Source organism: Mirounga angustirostris, unplaced genomic scaffold, assembly GCF_029215605.1.
Source record: "Mirounga angustirostris isolate CCGP_5_RB_7025 unplaced genomic scaffold, mMirAng1.0.hap1 SCAF_17, whole genome shotgun sequence".
In the NCBI taxonomy this organism is placed as follows: domain Eukaryota; kingdom Metazoa; phylum Chordata; class Mammalia; order Carnivora; family Phocidae; genus Mirounga; species Mirounga angustirostris.
The window spans coordinates 24,098,460-24,116,691 of NW_026991725.1; the positions used below are offsets into that span (position 1 = coordinate 24,098,460).

Sequence of the window (18,232 nt, forward strand, 5' to 3'; positions counted from 1 at the left end):
CATGCCTTGCTGAGGGAGCTTGGGTGACTCAGCTGTCTATGACTCAGTTTCCTCGTCTGTAAATAGAGCTAACAACAACCCCTAGCATATACACCTGTTGCTGGGGATTAAACGAGTTAACCCGAGCAAAAGTGTATGTGGGGCCTGGCCAGGGAGCTCTTCTGCTATGATTCAAATTTTCCGCCCTGCCTTCTAGAGGTCTTGTACCTGGGGAGAGAACATCAGCTTTAAAGTCAGACAGACATGGGGCGCCTGGGTGGCTCAGTTGGTTAAGCGACTGCCTTCGGCTCAGGTCATGATCCTGGAGTCCCGGGATCGAGTCCCGCATCGGGCTCCCTGCTTGGCAGGGAGTCTGCTTCTCCCTCTGACCCTCCTCCCTCTCATGCTCTCTGTCTCTCATTCTCTCTGTCTCAAATAAATAAATAAAATCTTAAAAAAAAAAAAAAAAAAGTCAGACAGACATGGAGTTCCTGCCTGGCCACTCATGGCCAGCATAAGGCTTTGGGCAGCCTCCCCCGCTCTGTGCCACACTTTTCCAATCTGTAAGATAGGGACAGGGTTATCTTGCACCCTGGGCCGGTGTGAGGTGAAGTGAGCTGGGTAGGTCAGGCGGGGGTGGTCATTCAGCCGTGCCCTCATCCAGTCCGTGGTAATGACCGAGTGCCTGCCGTGCTCCCGGTTCGTGGTCGAGGTTCTGGGTATTTCGTGGAGAGGGAGCCAGGCCGGTCCTGCCTGCTGGGGCTCAGGACGAGCCAAGAAAGCACATGGTGCATAATAGTTGCCAGTGCGTGACTGTCACAGGGGAGGAGCGGAGTGGCGTGGGTGGAGTGACCCCAATCTCGGCGGGGTGCAGGAAGGTGTCCAGGAGGCTGTGACATGAAGGGTGTGTGAGAATCCACAAAGCAGGGAGAGAGGTGAGTGCTCTGACAGCGGAGATGCCCTCCTGGATGGTCTGGGGGGTACGGAGGGCGTGCTGGGTGGCTTCGAGCCAGGCTGAGGGGAGAAGCTGAGGTGAGGAGTCTGGCGCCGGCTCGCGGGGCCTCATCCCCCATGGCAAGCCTTTGCAGGGGTTCCCATGGGCGTGGGAGGTGTGTAAGCCTAGGAGGCAAGGGTCTGTGATAGGAGAAGATAAGGGCATTGCTGTTGTCCAGGTGAGCAAGGGTGGGGGCCCTGACCGAGGTCCTGGCATGGGGCCGACGGGAAGGGACAATTTGGAGAGATCAAGGGAGGGATGGCCTGGGCTTGCTGATGGCTGGGAGGTGAGAGAGGATAGAGGAGGCAGATGATGGCTATGGGGGTGATGGGGCCTTCCCCTGAGCCACAAGGCACTGGAGGGGCAGGTTTGGTGAGAGGAAGCCAAGGGTTCCTTTGGCGACTTGTGGAGTCCAAGGGCCCTGGGACATGGAGGTGTCCTGGGGAGAGAGGCTCCGGGGGCATGGCACTTGGGAAGGAGTCCATCGAGGTGTGCACGGGTGCGTGGGAGAGCATGGAAGGAGAAGGCGAGAGACTGGCTGCACCTTGAGAGGACATGGGGAATGCAGACCAAGGAGGAAAGCCAGCAAGATGGCAGGAGGGCTTGCCTAGGAGGGACAGCAGGGGCCAGCTGTGTGAGCTGAGGAAGGGGGGCCAGGGTGGCAAACCCTTCCAGCCCAAAGTTGGAGCCTCTCTGAGGAACTGGGGAGGACAGCTGACTCCTGCCCGCCGGGTAGCCTGGTCCCCGGCTCTGGATGGCCCCCGGCAGCCCCACCACAGCGTCTCCCGGGCAGGGAGGGGAGATGGCTCCTTCCTGCTCACTGACCAGTTCTGGAGGACAGGACCTTCCACTCTAGGCTCAGCCAGCACCCAATTTCACTTGTCCCCTCAGTGCTGTGGCCTGGGAGTTAGGAGAGGTGTCCTCAAGTCAGCTTCAAGCCCTTAGTCTGTCCAGGGAACTGATTGCCAGGCACATGTTGTCTGCTCTGGCAAGTCTAGCCTCTCCTGGGTGACCCCCTCCCACTCCCCAGCCTCTTTCAGAGGCCATTTGCTGTCGGGCAGAGGAGGGGCGGGTGTGACAGGTCCCTGCGGTCACAGACCTAGTATTTGAGCTGAATGTAACCTTGGTGACCAGCTAGTACATTTTTCATTTTACCAATAGGGAACACTGATGCCAAGGGAGGGGGCTTGACTCGTCCAAGGTCACCTAGCTGGTTTGGTCTCCAAGGGGCCCCTTGCCACCACTTCAGTCTGATATAAAAAAATCCCCTGGAGGGCCATGCTGTCTCCTGCTCCGACGATCCTGTCTGGTCCAGCAGGTCTGTGGTGGTGGGCGGGGCTCATGGCTGCGTGTGGCTGTGTTACCTGCCAGCCGTGGAAACTCCTCACCTGGTTTGTTCAGAGGGCAGAGGCCCATGGTGGGAGTAGTAGGTAGGCCACCAGCCCAAGGGAGGGAGCCCTCGGTCTGATGGGGGAGATGGAGCCTCTGCCTTCAGCATGCTCCGGGGATGATTCATTCATTCATTCAGTGAATATTGATGAGCACTTACCCCACACCCGTGGACGCTCTAGGCTCTTGGATGTGGACAGGAGCGGAGAGACAAGCTCCCTGCCCCCAGGAGAGATCCACAACCAGCCCAACTGGAGGTTGCAGTAAGCACTCAGGGAAAATGAACCGGTGTGATTGGCTTCAAGTTTGGAGGTAGCAGGGAGGTGCCTTTAGAAAAAAAGGGTCAGAGAAGGCCTCACTGAGGAGGTGATATTCGTGACATTTGAGCTCAGACCTAAAGGGCAAGAAGGAGACCACATGGAGAAGCGAGAGAAGGGGCTCCTGGCCGAAGGAACAGCAAGAGCAAAGGCCCCAAGAAAGGAAAGGGTTGGCTTGTTCACTAGAGAAGGCCCTTGTGTCTTGACACGGTGAGAAAGACGTTGGTGGAGAAGTTGAGTTTGGAGAGGGAGGGACACACCACGAAAGTTCTTAGATTTGATGCCATTGATGGCAGGAACCCACGAGAGGGTGTAAGCAGGGGAGAGACATGATCTCATTTACATTTCAAAACGGTGGCTGCAGGGACGACTGGGTGGCTCAGCTGGTTAAGCGTCTACCTTCGGCTCAGGTCATGATCTCGGGGTCCTGGGATGGGGCCCCTCATCAGGCTCCCTGCTCAGCCGGGAGTCTGCTTCTCCCTCTGACCCTCCCCGCTCTTGTGTTCTCTCCCTCTCTCTAATAAATAAATAAAATCTTTAAAAAAACAAAATGAGGGCTGCAGGGGTGCCTGTCTGGCTCAGTCGGTAGAGGGTGCATCTCTTGGTCTCAGGGTCATGAGTTCGAGCCCCACATTGGGTGTAATTACTTAAAAAACATGGTGGCCGAAGCTGCTGGGTGGAGAGTGGATTACAGGAGGCGAGGGTGGGGACTGGGAAGGTTTGTGTAGTTGTCCAGGTAAGAGGTGGTGGGGTGGACAAGGTGCTGGGTAGCAGGAAAGATGGAGACACGTGGTATTTTGGAAGCAGAACAGCTGTGACATTCTGATGGGTTGGATGTCAAGGGTGAGGAAAAGGGAGGGGTCAAGGGCAACTCTCAGGTTTCTGGGCGTCTGGGTGGATTTACTGAGCTGGAGAAGTTGAGCAGGGGTTGCTGTGGAGAATAAGTCTGATGGCAAAAATCAAGTGCCCCATGGAGAGCAGGTACTGTGCAGAGTGCCTACAGGACATGCAAGTGGGGACACTGAGCAGGGGGTGGGAGGTGCAGGACTGTGACTGGGGGGGAAGGGGGGGATGCCAGACCAGGGATACATTTGGGAATCACCGTCAGCAGACAGATGGGATTTAAAGCCACAGGCATGGATGACATCACGGGAGAGGCATGCAGGGAAAGGGGAGCCCAGGACAAAGTTCTGAAGCACCCCCCTCCTGTACGGCAGGGTCTTAACCCAACTCTAGTGACATGTGGGGCCAGATGATTCTTTGTTGTGGGGTGCTGTCTTGGACATCGGGGGATGTTTAGCAACATCCTTGGCCTCTCCCCTCTAGATGCCATAGTACTTCCCCAGGTGTGACAACTGAAAATGTCTCCATACAAATGTCCCCCTGGGCACCATTCGCCCCCGTTGAGAACCGCCGGTGAGAGGATGTTGTGGGGAAGGAAACCAGCGGAGGAGACCGAGAAGGAGCCAGTGGAATTAGGAGGAAAAACAGGGACCCTGGGGTGCCAAGAGAGGGTTTAGAGAAGGAAGGAGCGGCAGGCCGGGCCACATGCCTCAGAGAGGTTAAGGAAAGGGCGGGGAAGGACGGAGAAGATGCCCCTGGCTTTGGCAACACGGGGGGCCTGCGTGGCCAGGATACTGGGTAGAGCCTTGAGCGAGAGGCCAAAGAGCAGGGAGAGCAGGTGCAGTGGACGATTCTTGACCAGTTGCTGTGCAGGGGGCAGTATGTGGACTAGGAGTGGCTTTACAAGGATTTTATGTAAGGTGGGCCATGCTGCGGGGGGCCGCGGCTTCTGTGGGGCATTGCGGATGTCAGATGCCCTTGATGGCAGGATTGAAAGGTGCTACTATTGAAAGGAAGATTAGGGACCCTGGGGGGTGGGGACACGGAGAACGATGGGTGGGGGCGTCCAGGCGGCGGAGCGGCTGGGCAGGAGGTGGGGCGGGGCCCCCACCGCTGTGGCCGCCCGCAGCTCTCCTAGGCCCCCCACCCTCCCGCGGGCTGTGGGGGCGGGGAGGGCAGGCCTGGCCTCTCACGCCCTCCCCTCTCCCGTCTCTCCCCCTCCCCCTGTCTCCCTGCAGAAAGCGGGCGGCGGCCTGCGCCAGTGGAAGCGGGTGTACGCCGCGCTGCGGGCGCGCTCGCTCTCGCTGAGCAAGGAGCGGCGGGAGCCCGGGCCGGCGGCGGCGGGGGCGGCGGCGGCCGTCGCAGGTGAGGACGAGGCGGCGCCCGTCTGCATCGGCTCCTGCCTGGTGGACATCTCCTACAGCGAGACCAAGAGGAGGCACGTGTTCCGGCTGACCACCGCTGACTTCTGTGAATATCTCTTTCAGGCTGAGGACCGGGATGACATGCTGGGCTGGATCAGAGCGATCCGAGAGAACAGCAGGGCCGAGGGCGAGGTGAGGGCCCGGCCGCCCACCCGGGGCCTGGGCTGACGGGGAACGGGTGGGGGGCCCCAGGGCCGCCCCTCACCCGCCGTGGACCTCGTCAACCTCTCTGAGCCTCAGTCCCCTCGTCCGTAAAATGGGCTAAGCGGAGCGGGCCTTGAGCTCCACCCACCTGGGCTTTGGTGTGAAGAGAACACGCAGACAGTGGCTCCCAGAGCCCCTGGCACCCTCCGTGTTCCCTGGCTGGCAGTAACAGTAATAACTGGAGGAATGACACTGATGATTATTATTATCATTATTAACTATTATTATTACTGCCTTGGGCGGGCTCTGGCACAGAGAGGTCAGCTCCAGGCCAACCTCAGATTGGGGTTCAGGAAGCAGGGGTTTCTTCTGGAGGGTGTTACAGAAGGAGGTGCCCGGGGCCAGAACTGTGGCTGGCACTGCTGACGGGGCTGGCCTGTCAGCGGGGCACGAACACATTGACCTTGGGAGGAGGCCAAGAGGATTGGCCTTTGGCAGCAGGCTGCACTGGGTTGAGCCAGAGGCTTTGGCAGGGATTTCAGAGTAATTTTTAAATGGCGCCCCCTCTTGGGCAGCTGCACCTGCACACCAGGAGCCTGGGCTGGGGTGTCCGCTGCCCCTCTCCCCCTTGGCCAGCTGCCTGCACAGTGGTGTGTCGGCACACCTGCACGGATTTCACGTGGGGGTCCTGGGCTCAGGGGCTGGTCTCTGCCCGAGGATGGTGGGCCTGGGCCCTGGTCCACGTGTGCACCTGCTCTGGCCATGGGGAGAGGGGCCCTAGTACAGAGCTCCTGGGCCACAGACCCTCTCACTGAGGGGAGACCCGTCCTCTTGCTGAACCAGGCTCTGCTCTCCTCAGAACATTGTCTTTCCTTACTGTGGGGAGGAAAGTGCCTGGAATCTGTGGCCCCTGCTCTGGGGGGCCTGGCTGGGCTGTCCCCAGCAGGGCATAGTCAGGGGGGTCCCAAGTGACCTTCATTATTGCAGTAGCTGCCTGTCATGGGGCACATCCTCTGTGTCTTGCCAGGAATGCGATCAGTGCTACATGCGTAATTCTGCACCCCAGCCCTGAGGTTGCCGTATTATCTCCTTTGCTACTATGGAAGAGACTGAGGCTCAGAGAGGCTAGTGGGTTACTCTAGGTCACACAGCTGGTGAGGGGGCGCTCAGGAGTCCAGCCCTGGTCTTTCTCGCTCCAGGGTGTGAGCCCTCCAGCTGACAGATGGAGGAGAGAGGGGAGGCAAAGCGGAGGCTGGGGCCAGGGATGAGACCTGAGTTGGCTGGCTGTGGGCACTGATAGGGTCTATTTTTTCTTTCCTCTCCTCCAGGACCCCGGCTGTGCCAACCAAGCTCTGATCAGCAAGAAGCTTAATGATTATCGCAAAGTAAGGTGAGGCCCGCCTCTCCTAAACAGTCCTGGCCAGGGGGTAGGGGCACTCCAGACAGAGGTCATCCTCCTGGCCCACCTCTAGGCCTGAGGGCAGCCCCTGAGTCACCCTATGCTGGGGGCAGGCAGGGTGGCAGGGGCATCGAACCCATTGCTTCAGGGATGGAGAGGGAGGTCCAGAGTGGTAGGAGGCTAGGGCAGGTGGCATGTTGGGTCACGCCAGATGAAGACTTCTCCTCTCCCCCTTTTCCTACACAGCCATAGCTCTGGGCCCAAAGCTGATTCCTCCCCCAAAATCTCTCGTGGCCTGGGGGGCCTCAAGTCTGAGTTCCTCAAACAGAGTACTGCACGTGGCCTCAGGACTCAGGACCAGCCTGCAGGGAGCAAGGGTAGGAAGGTGGCTGCTAAGGGGGTAATGTGTGTGTGTGCGTGTGCACGTGGGACGGTGGGGGTCAGCCCTGTGGGTCTGCATGGGAGCTGAGGGCGTGTGTGTGTGTGTGTGTGTGTGTGTGTTGTGGGGGGTGGGTGCCTGTGAGGGTCTGGGGGCTCTCAGCGTCTCAGGGCTGGAAGGGCCTGGAACCTCATTTCCCTCCATGACATCCCAGCTGGGTAGCCTCCAAGTCTCTGCTCGTATCTCTTCAGGAGCAGGAGGCTCATCCTCTCTGGAGGCAGCCTTTTCCATCTTTATACACTTCGGGCTACTAGAAAGTTCTTTCTTTGGTCGTACCAGAATCTAGGGCTCCCACCTTGTTGTTTTAGCCCTTGAGACCACATAGAAGTCCTTACGTTCCTCTGTGGCATGCGTCCTCAGGACCACACACCCTCATGTCTTAGATCTTCCCTCAGGATATAATTTTCCATCAGCCCTCAGCATTCCAGTAGCTTCTCTGATGGAGTCCCCATATGTCCAAACATGGGTGAGTGTGTGTGGCCAAGTGTGGTTGCTGCCCCTCCCCAGGCCCCCCCCCCCCCCCCCCCGGGCTCACCTGGCTTTGTCTGCCTTCCCCCACCCCAGATGACAGTGCTGCCCCTCCCAAAACCCCCTGGGGCATCAACATCATCAAGAAGAACAAGAAGGCAGCCCCTAGGGCTTTTGGGGTCCGGCTGGAGGAGTGCCAGCCGGCCATAGAGAACCAGGTGAGTCGCGCCATACTCCGGAGGGCGCGGGGAACGGGGGAGCCCAAGGCGCAGAGGGCCAGAGCTGAGGGACTCTGGAACCAGCGCTCCATCTCATCTTGCAGACCCAGTGGTAGGAGGGGTGGGGGAGCACCCAGGGAGGGAACAGCAGAGCTGAGGCAGAACCCAGAATCGCTGGCCTGCAGCTGGGCGAGGCTCTGGTGTTCTGTCTAGCCCCCAGACTGGAGGCCGTCCCGCACGGGGCTCCCAGCAGCTCTGGGCTTGCGCGGCTCCGGTCTTGGCCTTCCTGCCTCTTCTGGCCCACTGGGGGGAGTTCCTGCCCTTCGCCTTCCTAACGTGCCTGCCCTGCCTGTGTCCCCAGCGGGTCCCCCTGATCGTGGCCGCGTGCTGTCGCATTGTGGAGGCACGGGGGCTGGAATCCACGGGCATTTACCGAGTGCCAGGCAACAATGCAGTGGTGTCCAGCCTGCAGGAGCAGCTCAACCGTGGGCCCGGTGACATCAACCTGCAGGATGAGGTGGGTGCGGCGGGGGAGGGGCGGGGGGGGCAAGGTGCTGTGTGTGTGTCTCTTGTGGTCATCGGACCCTGCGATGTGCCTGGCAGTGAGCCAGGGCCCCGAGATGGGCGAGGCAGACCTGCCCCGGCAAGCCGGATAGAGACACGCTCATGGCCGGGCAGCCCTGAGGCCGAGGCTCGCAGGTGATAGTTTCGGGGGCCTTGAGGACGAACAGCGTTCACTAAGTGCCCGTGAAAGCCGGGTAGGGACATCCCAGGCTGAGGGAATGGCCGGGGCAAAGGCGCGGGCTCTGAAGGGTCACCAGCAGCCAGCTCACCTTCTCTGTAAAGGGCCAGGTGGCGAACGCTTTAGGCTTTGGTCACCACGCGGTCTCTTCCTCCTCCTCCTCCTTCTTCTTCACAGCCCTTTAAACACATAAAAACCCTTCTTAGCTCCAGGGCCATACGGAACCAGGCCACTGGCTGGACTTGAGCTCCGGGCTGTGGTTTGCGGACCCCTGGCTTAGAGGGGGGCATGGGGCATTTTGTGGGGCAGCCAGCACTTTGCATCGTTGCAGCCGGGGTCAGGAGGGGCTGGTCGGGTGGCACAAAGCCGGCTGGGGAAGGAATCTGACAGCCACACTTAAGAGCTCGCAGCCGGTTATATGTCAGTTATGGCTCAGTGAAGCCGGAAAAAAGCCAAAAACGTATTTCAGTGTGAAAAAGAAAAAATAACAGAAGTATTTGCAGCAGGGCCAATGTTTCTTTTCTTTCTTTTTTTTTTTTTAAAGATTTTATTTATTATTTATCTGAGACAGAGAGAATGAGAGAGACAGAGAGCACACGAGAGGGGGTAGGGTCAGAGGGAGAAGCAGGCTCCCTGCCGAGCAGGGAGCCCGATGCGGGACTCGATCCAGGAACTCCAGGATCATGACCTGAGCCGAAGGCAGTCGCTTAACCAACTGAGACACCCAGGCGCCCAGGGCCAATGTTTCTCAAACTGTGTTCCCCAGAGGAGCTGTGGGAGGCCGGGAACAGGTCAGGAGCCCCCATCCTTGCTTGAACTAGACTAATCTGCTTTGTTCTGTTTGTTTGTTTGTTTTTTTAATGTCATATTTTCATATTGGGTTTTCATGTTTGACGAAAGGAGCTCTGCTGAGAAAGATATTTTGGAAAACCGCAGATCTGGGCAATGAAGTCCCATGAGTCCCATATTGTGAAGCTTTATGTGATACATGACAGTCTTCCTGCCCCTGGGGAGGAAATGGGGAGACATGACATGCGGGATAGTAGCCAAGAGAAAAGGCTGATCTCTCACCAGGGACCAGACTGTGTGATGAGGAAGGAGAAGATGTTGAGGGCTGGAGCAGGTGGGAAACTTGAGTGTTGGAATCTGTGAAGGATGAATGGGAGGGGGCAGGTGGACAAGAAGGCAGTCCCGGCTGGGAATGATGGCATTTTCCAAAATCCCAGAGGAGGGTCTAAGTGTCGGGAGAGAACAGACCCACCTCCTGCCTCCTTCCTGGGCTTGGCGGTGGGGAGGGTGAGGCCCAGGGCAGGAGACAGAGGGCTTTTGATGGCTCCACTGAAGCCTTTGACCTTGATCCAGTAGACAATAGGGAGCTTTCCCTTGTTCTTCAGCTGGGGAGGCATAAATGAGAGTGGTGTCTGCTCTAGCTTATGCCTGATGGATATGAATGAGGGGGGCTGTGATGAGGAAGGAGAAGATGTTGAGGGCTGGAGCAGGTGGGAAACTTGAGTGTTGGAATCTTTGAAGGATGAATGGGAGGGGGCAGGTGGACAAGAAGGCAGTCCCGGCTGGGAATGATGGCATTTTCCAAAACCCCAGAGGAGGGTCTGAGTGTCGGGAGAGAACAGACCCACCTCCTGCCTCCTTCCTGGGCTTGGCGGTGGGGAGGGTGAGGCCCAGGGCAGGAGGCAGAGGGCTTTTGATGGCTCCACTGAAGCCTTTGACCTTGATCCGGTAGACAGTAGGGAGCTTTCCCTTGTTCTTCAGCTGGGGAGGCATAAATGAGAGTGGGGTCTGCTCTAGCTTATGCCCGATGGATATGAATGAGGGGGGCCCAGAGCGGGCATCTGTGGGAGAATTGCTGATATGTGGGAAGTGCAAGGGGCCAGGAGGACGTGGTGGTCCCAGGGGAATAAGGAGGATGGGAGCAGCTCTAGGAGTTGGCCACAGGAGAGGGAGGAAGGGGGGGCAGGGAAGAGCCCACATTTGAGCTGGGGGCTGGTGATGTGTCTCTGGCAGAAACTGGGGAGCGGGGCCGGAGAGGGAGGATGTATCGGGTAGGGGCCCCGCTGGATTTGGGGTGATGGTGCAATAGACACTGCCCAAGAGTTGACTGGAGGATGGGTGTGGTCATGCTGGGGCACAGAGTGGGACGACGGAGGGAGCTGCTAGATGGGCAGAGGGTGGGCAGCAGGAGTGAAAGGCCGGGCTCCGCGTGGGACAGAGGAGAGGGTGCAGGTAAGGCTGGGGATGAGGGGCAGATACGTGCACATGGGAGTGGTCCAGAAGCCTTGGGTTTGGCAGCTGGGAGATGAGAAGAGCCCATGCCTCGGGCCAGGAAGTGATGGGGCAGGTGGGCAGGGGCTGCAGTGGGAAGGGGTGGGTATGCACTGAAGCACATTCGCTGGGCCTTAGCCAGGAAAGAAGCATGGCCGGAGCTGGGGGGGCAGCTGGCCCAAGTCAGGGCCCAGAATGTGGGCATGCCGAGTGTGTCGGGTGTGTAGTTTTGTCTCAGACATCAGTTCTGTCCTTTCTCGTGGGGACTGCTGGAAGTTAATTTTTTTTTTTAATTTTTAAAAAAGATTGTATTTATTTATTTATTTGAGAGAGAGTGAGAAAGCATGAGCAGGGGGAAGGGGCAGAGGGAGAAACAGACTCCCTGCTGATCAGGGAGCCTGATGCCCAGGACCCTGGGATCGTGACCTGAGCCGAAGGCAGATGCTTAACCAACTGAGCCACTCAGTTAAGTATTGTGGGCAGGGTGACTGTAACTCCTCCTGAGCCTGAGGGGAGGGTATTGTTTGTGGGATGGTGTGGCATTAAGCTGTGGACCCACTGTACAGAGCCTGTATGTTGTGGAGCTGTATGTCTTTGTGGAGAGAGCCTTACCTTGTGTTGTGGGCCTGAGTTACTCGGAGCCGTTCCTGTCAAGGCTGTTACCCTTGACTTTGTGCAGGGTGGTGGTGCCCCCTGGTGGTCAGAGGGGGCAATGCCCCGGCCATGCTTCATTCGTTCTTGAGTTCAACAACCCATTTATTTAGAACAGGATTTCTCAATCTTTTTTTTTTTTTTAAAGATTTTATTTATTTATTTGACAGAGAGAGACACAGCGAGAGAGGGAACACAAGCAGGGGGAGGGGGAGAGGGAGAAGCAGGCTTCCCGCAGAGCAGGGAGCCCGATGCGGGGCTCGATCCCAGGACCCCGGGACCATGACCTGAGCCGAAGGCAGATGCTTAACAACTGAGCCATCCAGGCGCCCCCAGGGTTTCTCAATCTTGACACTTTGGGCAGAATAGTTCTTGGTCGTGGGAAGTTGTCCTGTGCATCACAGAAAGTTTAAAGGCATCCCCGGACTCTACCCGCTGGATGCCAGTGGCACCCCCCGCAGTTGTGGAAACCAACGTGGTTCTAGAATATCACCAAATGTCCCTGGGGGGGGGGGTGATTCTGCTCCTGGGGAGAACTACTGATTTAGACCATTGAAGTGCCGGGCTAACTGAGCTCGCCAGGTGGTAGGAGCACAGTGGGGGACGGGGCAGACAGGATCCCTGCTCCTCAGGGAGCTGCAGGCCCGCAGACAGATAGGCAGGGACGAGCAGACAAATGCATACAACAGTGACCAAGTGTGGCAAGTGCCATGAAGGAAACAAAGTCAGGGCTGCTGCACAAGTGACAGGGCGGTGGCGGCGGTGGCTGTGTTAGCTGGGACTGTCAGGGAAGGCCTCCCGGAAGCGGTGACATTTGGGCAGGGTGAGGAGCCAGGCCTGTGAAGGCAGGGGAGGAAAGTTGTAGTGGAGGGAATCGGCCAGTGCAAAAGGCCTGAGACAGGAGGATGCCAGGCGTGAGCGACTGCTGTGTCATGCATAAGGAGAGGGGGGTGTCCAAGGATGACTCTCTGCTAAATGGGGAGCCCTGAGGGGCAGGAGGGGGCGCTATAAGGCCCAAAGAGGTCCAATCACCAAGGAGGTTTTGCTCACTTCTGTCCCACAGTGCTGGCGCTAAAGAAGGTAGCTGGTACTTTCTGGGGGTAGGCAAAAAGCCCACTGGGCTTGCTGGAGCAGGGAGGGGGTTGGGCCAGTTGGTCAAGGGGCCAGGACCCAGCTGGGGACTGTTCTGCCACCACCACCCTGATGAGTCTTCTTAGCCCAGAGATCCCTGGTCTGGGCGGAGCTGTGAGTGTACCCCAGGGAGGGCCTGGGCTGGGCTGGGCTGGACTCTGGGGCTGGACTAGCATGGAGACGTGGGCGCCCCGCTGGACCTGCCTGGGGCCTGACGTCCTTGCCTTCTCCCCAGCGCTGGCAAGACCTCAATGTGATCAGCAGCCTGCTCAAGTCCTTCTTTCGAAAGCTGCCTGAGCCTCTTTTCACCGATGGTGAGTAGCAGGTGGCAGTGGGAATGGGAGGAGGAGGGACGCCTGTCTATGCTGCACTCCGATCGTTTTTTAAATTGGGTTTCTTGGCTTTACTCTTTGGGGTTTTGTTTTAAGGCAAGAGAAACACGTGCTTGTCACATAGTATAGATTCAAGTAAAGCACAGAGGTCCCTGTCCCCAGAGGTTATCCTAGCACTTTCTGAGCACCAGCTATGTGCCAGGCACTGCTCCCTCCAGCAACCCCATGAGGTCCTGTGTCTCCACTGTACAGACGAGGAAACGAAGATGAAGTGATTTGCCCAAGGTCACCCAGGTTGTAAGTGTCGGAGACAGCCTTCGGCCCTGGCAGCTGGCTCCAGAGCCCAGCTAATCACTCCCCTATGGATAGGTATTTAGGCTGTTTTCGATTTTTGCTCTTACAAAAAATGGTTGCAACGACTTTCCCTAATGTGTTCCTGCATGCCTGGATCAGTGTCCTCGAGGTAGATTCCTAGACGTAGCATTTCTAGGTCAAAGTCCTGGTCGCCATTTTTGGAAGCTAATGTCAAGTTGCCCTCTGAGAAGAAGGCCCTACTTCACACTCTTGCCAACAGCCTAGGAGGGAATTTGCTTCCGCGCACCCCCATCAACCCTGGATGTCATCAATACTTTACATTTTTGTTAATTGGAAGAGAAATGTCATCTCATTACTGTTTCCATTTTTGTTTCTTTCATTACTAGGGAAATTCACTATCTTTTCATTAATTTATTGGCCTTTTCTGTTTCCTCTCATTTCCTGTTCGACTGTGTGCCCATTTTCCTATTGGGTTGTCTTTTTTGGTATTGATTTGTAGGACACAAGCTCTTGTATAGTATAGGTATTAACCCTTTGTTAGTTTTGGCAGTAGTTTGTTCCTGCTCTGTCATTTGCCTATGAACTTTGCATGGTAAGGAACTGGAAACAATTATTTTAAGTGTAGTCAAAGCTGTTGGTCTTCAATGGATTCTGCATCTCACATTGGGGAGGGCCTCATGATTGTGAAGATATTTTCTTGTTTTTCCCAATATTTTAATGACTTTTACTTTTGGCTCTGTAATGCAATTAAATTTGTTTGCATATTATGTGAGCTGGAAATGGATTTTTGTTCCTCCAACAAGATAGCTAGTTGTCCCAGGGACATTTATTGACACCTGCATTCTTCCCCGCTGATTTCAAATACTGCCTTTGTCACATAGTAAACATCCATGTGGCCTCTTCCCCTCCTTTCTGTGTCCTCATCCTTGGTTAGCTCTCCCCATGAGTCCCACACCACTGTGGTGGGCTATGGTTTTAGTCCATTTCTGTATCTGATAGGGCACATCCTCCCTCGTCATTCTTCCTGTACAAAATATCCTCAGCTATCCGTATGCATTTATTCATCAGATGAATTTTAGAATAAACTTACCATGTTCCATTTTTTTAAAGTTCCCCTTGGGCTTCTTCTGAAGGGAGTTGGGGGCATCTTGACCCAGGTGGGGTGGGCATCTGGAGGCTGAAAGGCCCCTCCCTCTTTCTAGGTAACCTTCTCTTCTGACCTTGAGATGTTCTTGTCCCAGATGCTGGGGCAAGAACCCCTCTTCCAGTATCAACATGCAGCTCAGGTCTTATTTCTTCCCAAACAAACACACCTGGGCTACCCCAAGTCAGGTGCACGCCTGAGTGTCACTGTAGTGGATTTGATCTTGTGGACACAAGGCCACAGATCTCCCCCCCACCCCCCCGAACTGGAACAGCCTGGGCCTCCTCAGCTTGGAAGCAGCCCACCCCGAGAGTGGGAAAAGGGACTGCCTCCCGCCTCTCTAAAGAGTCTTCACTGTGTTCTAGACAAATACAACGACTTCATTGAGGCCAATCGCATCGAAGACTCAAGGGAGCGGATGAAGACGCTCCGGAAGCTGGTAAGGAGACAGAGACACCCTTAGGCAGAAGGCAGACGAGGCTGGGAGAGCACCACTGCCCTGGGAGGCCTGGAGTCCAATGCCACCAATTCCTTCTGTGACCTTGAAGAGGCCCTTCTCCTCTCTGGGCCTCAGTTTCTCCATCTATCCAACAGGGCTGGTTAGAGGGTGGCTTCCAGACCCGCGAGATATGGCAATGGGAACCCCTGTGGGGCGTGGTGGGAAGGTGGGGCAGCCATCACAGCCCCATGCCCCTTCTCACTGCTACCCAGATCCGGGATCTCCCAGGACACTACTATGAAACGCTCAAATTCCTCGTGGGCCATCTGAAGACCATTGCTGACCACTCGGAGAAAAACAAGGTGGGGGGATGCTGGCGTGGAGTGTGGGGGAAGGAAGCATATAGGGTCCTTTCAGCATACTCTAAGCTCCTCCAGGTCAGATAATCCCAAGGCCCTCTAGGCACACCCTCCTCAGAGGTCATTCTGTCCCCACCCCACCCCTCTGTGCTTCTCCCCTGGAGAGCCATCTCCTGAGTTTCTGAGGGCCTCCCAGAGGATGGAAATCTATCCTTGGATCTAGCTCAAATCCCTTGCATTGCATTTTTCTTTTCTTTTCTTTTTTAAGATTTTATTTATTTATTTGACAGAGAGAGAGAGAGATAGTGAGAACAGGAACACAAGCAGGGGGAGAGGGAGAGGGAGAAGCAGACTCCCTACTGAGCAGGGAGCCCGATGTGGGGCTCGATACCAGGACCCCAGGATCATGACCTGAGCCGAAGGCAGATGCTTAATGACTGAGCCACCCAGGCACCCACATCTTTCTTTTCTTTTTAAAACGATTTTAAGTAATCTCTACACTCAACATGGGGCTCGAGCTCACAACCTCAAGATCAAGAGTCACATACTCTACAGACTGAGCCAGCCAGGTGCCCCGCATTGCATTTTTCTAATCAAGCCTCTATATCTTCTGATTCTGCAGCAGGGAAAATGAATGGAGCTATAGGAATTCTCCCAGTTTTAAAATACCCTTAGAACCTCCAGCAGGTCCCTATTCTGGGATCTCTCACTGTTAGCACAGTATGGGTGAGCAGGTTGGGCACTGCCCTAGGCTGCTAGGCTTGGGGATGAGGAAGGCTGAAATCTGGCCTGTGCTGTACTTACCAGGCATCTCCAGGCCCAGCAAGGAGGTGTCCATCCCATAAGCCAGGGACAGCTCGGGATGTGGTTGGGCCTCGGGCCTGAGGGGCCACAGTGAGGGAGGCCTTGGGGACTGGAGGTCAGAGCTCAGGGTGTGTGAACGCTGACCTGCTCTCCTCCCTGGCCCAGATGGAGCCCAGGAACCTGGCCCTGGTCTTCGGGCCGACGCTGGTGAGGACGTCTGAGGACAACATGGCGGACATGGTGACCCACATGCCGGACCGCTATAAGATCGTGGAGACGCTGATCCAGCACGTAAGCAGCCATGCTGGGCTGTGGCCATGTGCCCCTGGGCATCTCGCTCCTGCGCGCCTGGGTGGATGTGCTCAGGGAAGGAGGAGGCGGCTTAAGCAAATGTTCCTGGGATGGTGAATGCCCTTCAGAAGCGATGGGCTGCATTTCCTTACCAAACAGGAATGGATCCTAGAATCCCTGTCTTTCTAGAATGTTTCGTTCCCAGCTGGAGAATCAGGAAGCCCTTGAGCTTCCAAGATATGTATGAGGGTCAGAGGGCGGAGGAACGTCAGGGAAGATGCTGCTGGGTTGGAGAGCCAAGGGGTGGATGCAGGGGCACCTTCAGAAAGGGGCCCCCAGGAGAAGTGTCCTGGCAGAAACGGGCAGACAGGTGTAGGGGGTGGGGGCAGAGCTCTGCCTTGCCGGCCACACTGAGGCTTCGGGGAGCAAATGGTGATGCCCAGGGGAGGGGAGGGGAGAGGGGCAGGGCAGAGCAAGGGCTGAGACGGATCCTGCACTCGTGCTCCCTACGTCTTGGGCTGGTCTCCTCACTTCTCAGGGCTGCCTGGAGGCACCTCCAGCCCCGGGTCTCTAAGGAGTCTACTGACTGTCCATGATGGGATGAGAACCTAGAGCAACCAACAGAGGGCGCAGGAGGCCTTGGTCCTCTGGAGCCAAACCCGGGACAGCACCGCCCCCTTCTGGGGCACTCAGGGATGTTTTTTGAAATCCTAGATTTTCCATTTCCAAATCTCCCTATGGCCTGTAAATGGAACGGACCCCGTCCTGCCAGGAGAAATAAGATTGGCAGCTGGCTAGGGGAACGGGGTCCTTGGCCTCCGCAATGTCACAGATGCTTTAGGGAAGGGCAACCAGGTCATGCTACTTCCATCTTATAGATGAAGAAACTGGTGCTCAGAGAGGAAAGGGACTTGCTCGAAGTCACATAGCTAATAAGTGACAGCCCCAGGATTGTAGGCCAGCCTTTTCTGACCAAAGTTTGTGCTTTCCTCTGCCCCTGCTGGGAGGGTGGACTCCTGGGTCCATCCTAGAGCTGACTTGGCTGGCCAAGTGAGGCGGTGGGGTAGACTTTGGTCATGCTGAATGGCCCTGCCTGCTTATTTCCTTCCTTTACTGGGTGGTCAGGGCTCTGAGCCTCAGGAGGGAATATCGAAGCCTGTTCTTGTGCTAACACTGGGACCACCACTCCAGAGCTGTGAGGGAAGCCCAGGCCGCGGGGCAGTGTCAGGGATCCCGATGGGGCCTCAGTCGGGGGCAGCTTATCTCCCTTGGAAAAGTTCATCTCCCCAACCCAACAGGTAGCCCCTGGAGCCCCCATGAGTGTGTGCTTTGGGAGGGGGCCAGTGCGGAAGAAAGGGGAGGCTGGCTCCATGGCTCCTAGAGAAGCCCCCGGAAGCCTGAGGCCTGTGGTCAGCTAAGGTGTCAGGAAGAGCAGCCTCTGGGAGAAGGGGGGCCCAAAGTGTGTCTACTTGCCCTCCCCTAGGCCCTCAAGAGGGGGTCCCCAGCCAGTGGCGGCCCCTCCTTTGGGCAGGGTGGCAGGAGGAGGAATATATCTGTCTCCATCATAGGAGTATTCCCAGCGTCCAGCCTAGTGCCTGGCACATAGTGAACACTCAGGGTTTGTTGAATGAATGAATGAATGAATGAATGAGTTGCTTTTGAGGTTCTACCCATCTGGGCTTTGACACTCAGGGATTCATTCCTGGGTACCCATGGAGCTAGAGACTCTCCATTCTCTGCGTCCTTGGCACTTGAACATAATCAGCCTGGACAGTTGTCAAGGGAATGAGCTACCCCCTCTGAAGTCCCCTGGAGTCCACCCACCCAAGTTTGCTGGTGTCCGTCTAGTCCAGAGTCAGCGTAGTCATGAGCCCAGGCAGGATAGGACTTTGGCAGAGAGCGCTCCGACTCTGGCTGGGAGCCTGTGGCCAGTCAGTGGATGGTTGAAAGTCGTGGGTGACATGACCTCCTGCTGGGTTTCCAGCCGCAGCTGTCACCTGGCCTCCCTACGGGGGGCTCCTGTCCCCTGTGGACCTCTCGGACAGCAGAGCTGGAAGGGGCCGTGAGGCCCCGAGACCCATCCTTGCGTGGTACAGAGGGCGGAAACGGGTGTGGAGAGAGGCAGCGACG

At 56.7% G+C, this 18,232-nt stretch overlaps 1 protein-coding gene across 7 annotated transcripts in view; it reads left to right on the plus strand.

The window, feature by feature from the left end:
- ARHGAP23 (Rho GTPase activating protein 23) overlaps positions 1 to 18,232 on the plus strand; it is a 70,441-nt gene that overhangs the window by 39,129 nt on the left and 13,080 nt on the right. For all 7 annotated transcript variants that reach the window (XM_045889027.3, XM_064582725.1, XM_054510831.2 and 4 more), the window contains 9 exons: positions 4,761 to 5,078; positions 6,419 to 6,480; positions 6,736 to 6,866; positions 7,493 to 7,614; positions 7,976 to 8,131; positions 12,654 to 12,732; positions 14,575 to 14,648; positions 14,921 to 15,010; positions 15,977 to 16,102. In XM_045889027.3, coding sequence (XP_045744983.1) covers positions 4,761 to 5,078; positions 6,419 to 6,480; positions 6,736 to 6,866; positions 7,493 to 7,614; positions 7,976 to 8,131; positions 12,654 to 12,732; positions 14,575 to 14,648; positions 14,921 to 15,010; positions 15,977 to 16,102 — 1,158 coding nt within the window. The remainder of the gene's footprint in view (positions 1 to 4,760; positions 5,079 to 6,418; positions 6,481 to 6,735; positions 6,867 to 7,492; positions 7,615 to 7,975; positions 8,132 to 12,653; positions 12,733 to 14,574; positions 14,649 to 14,920; positions 15,011 to 15,976; positions 16,103 to 18,232) is intronic.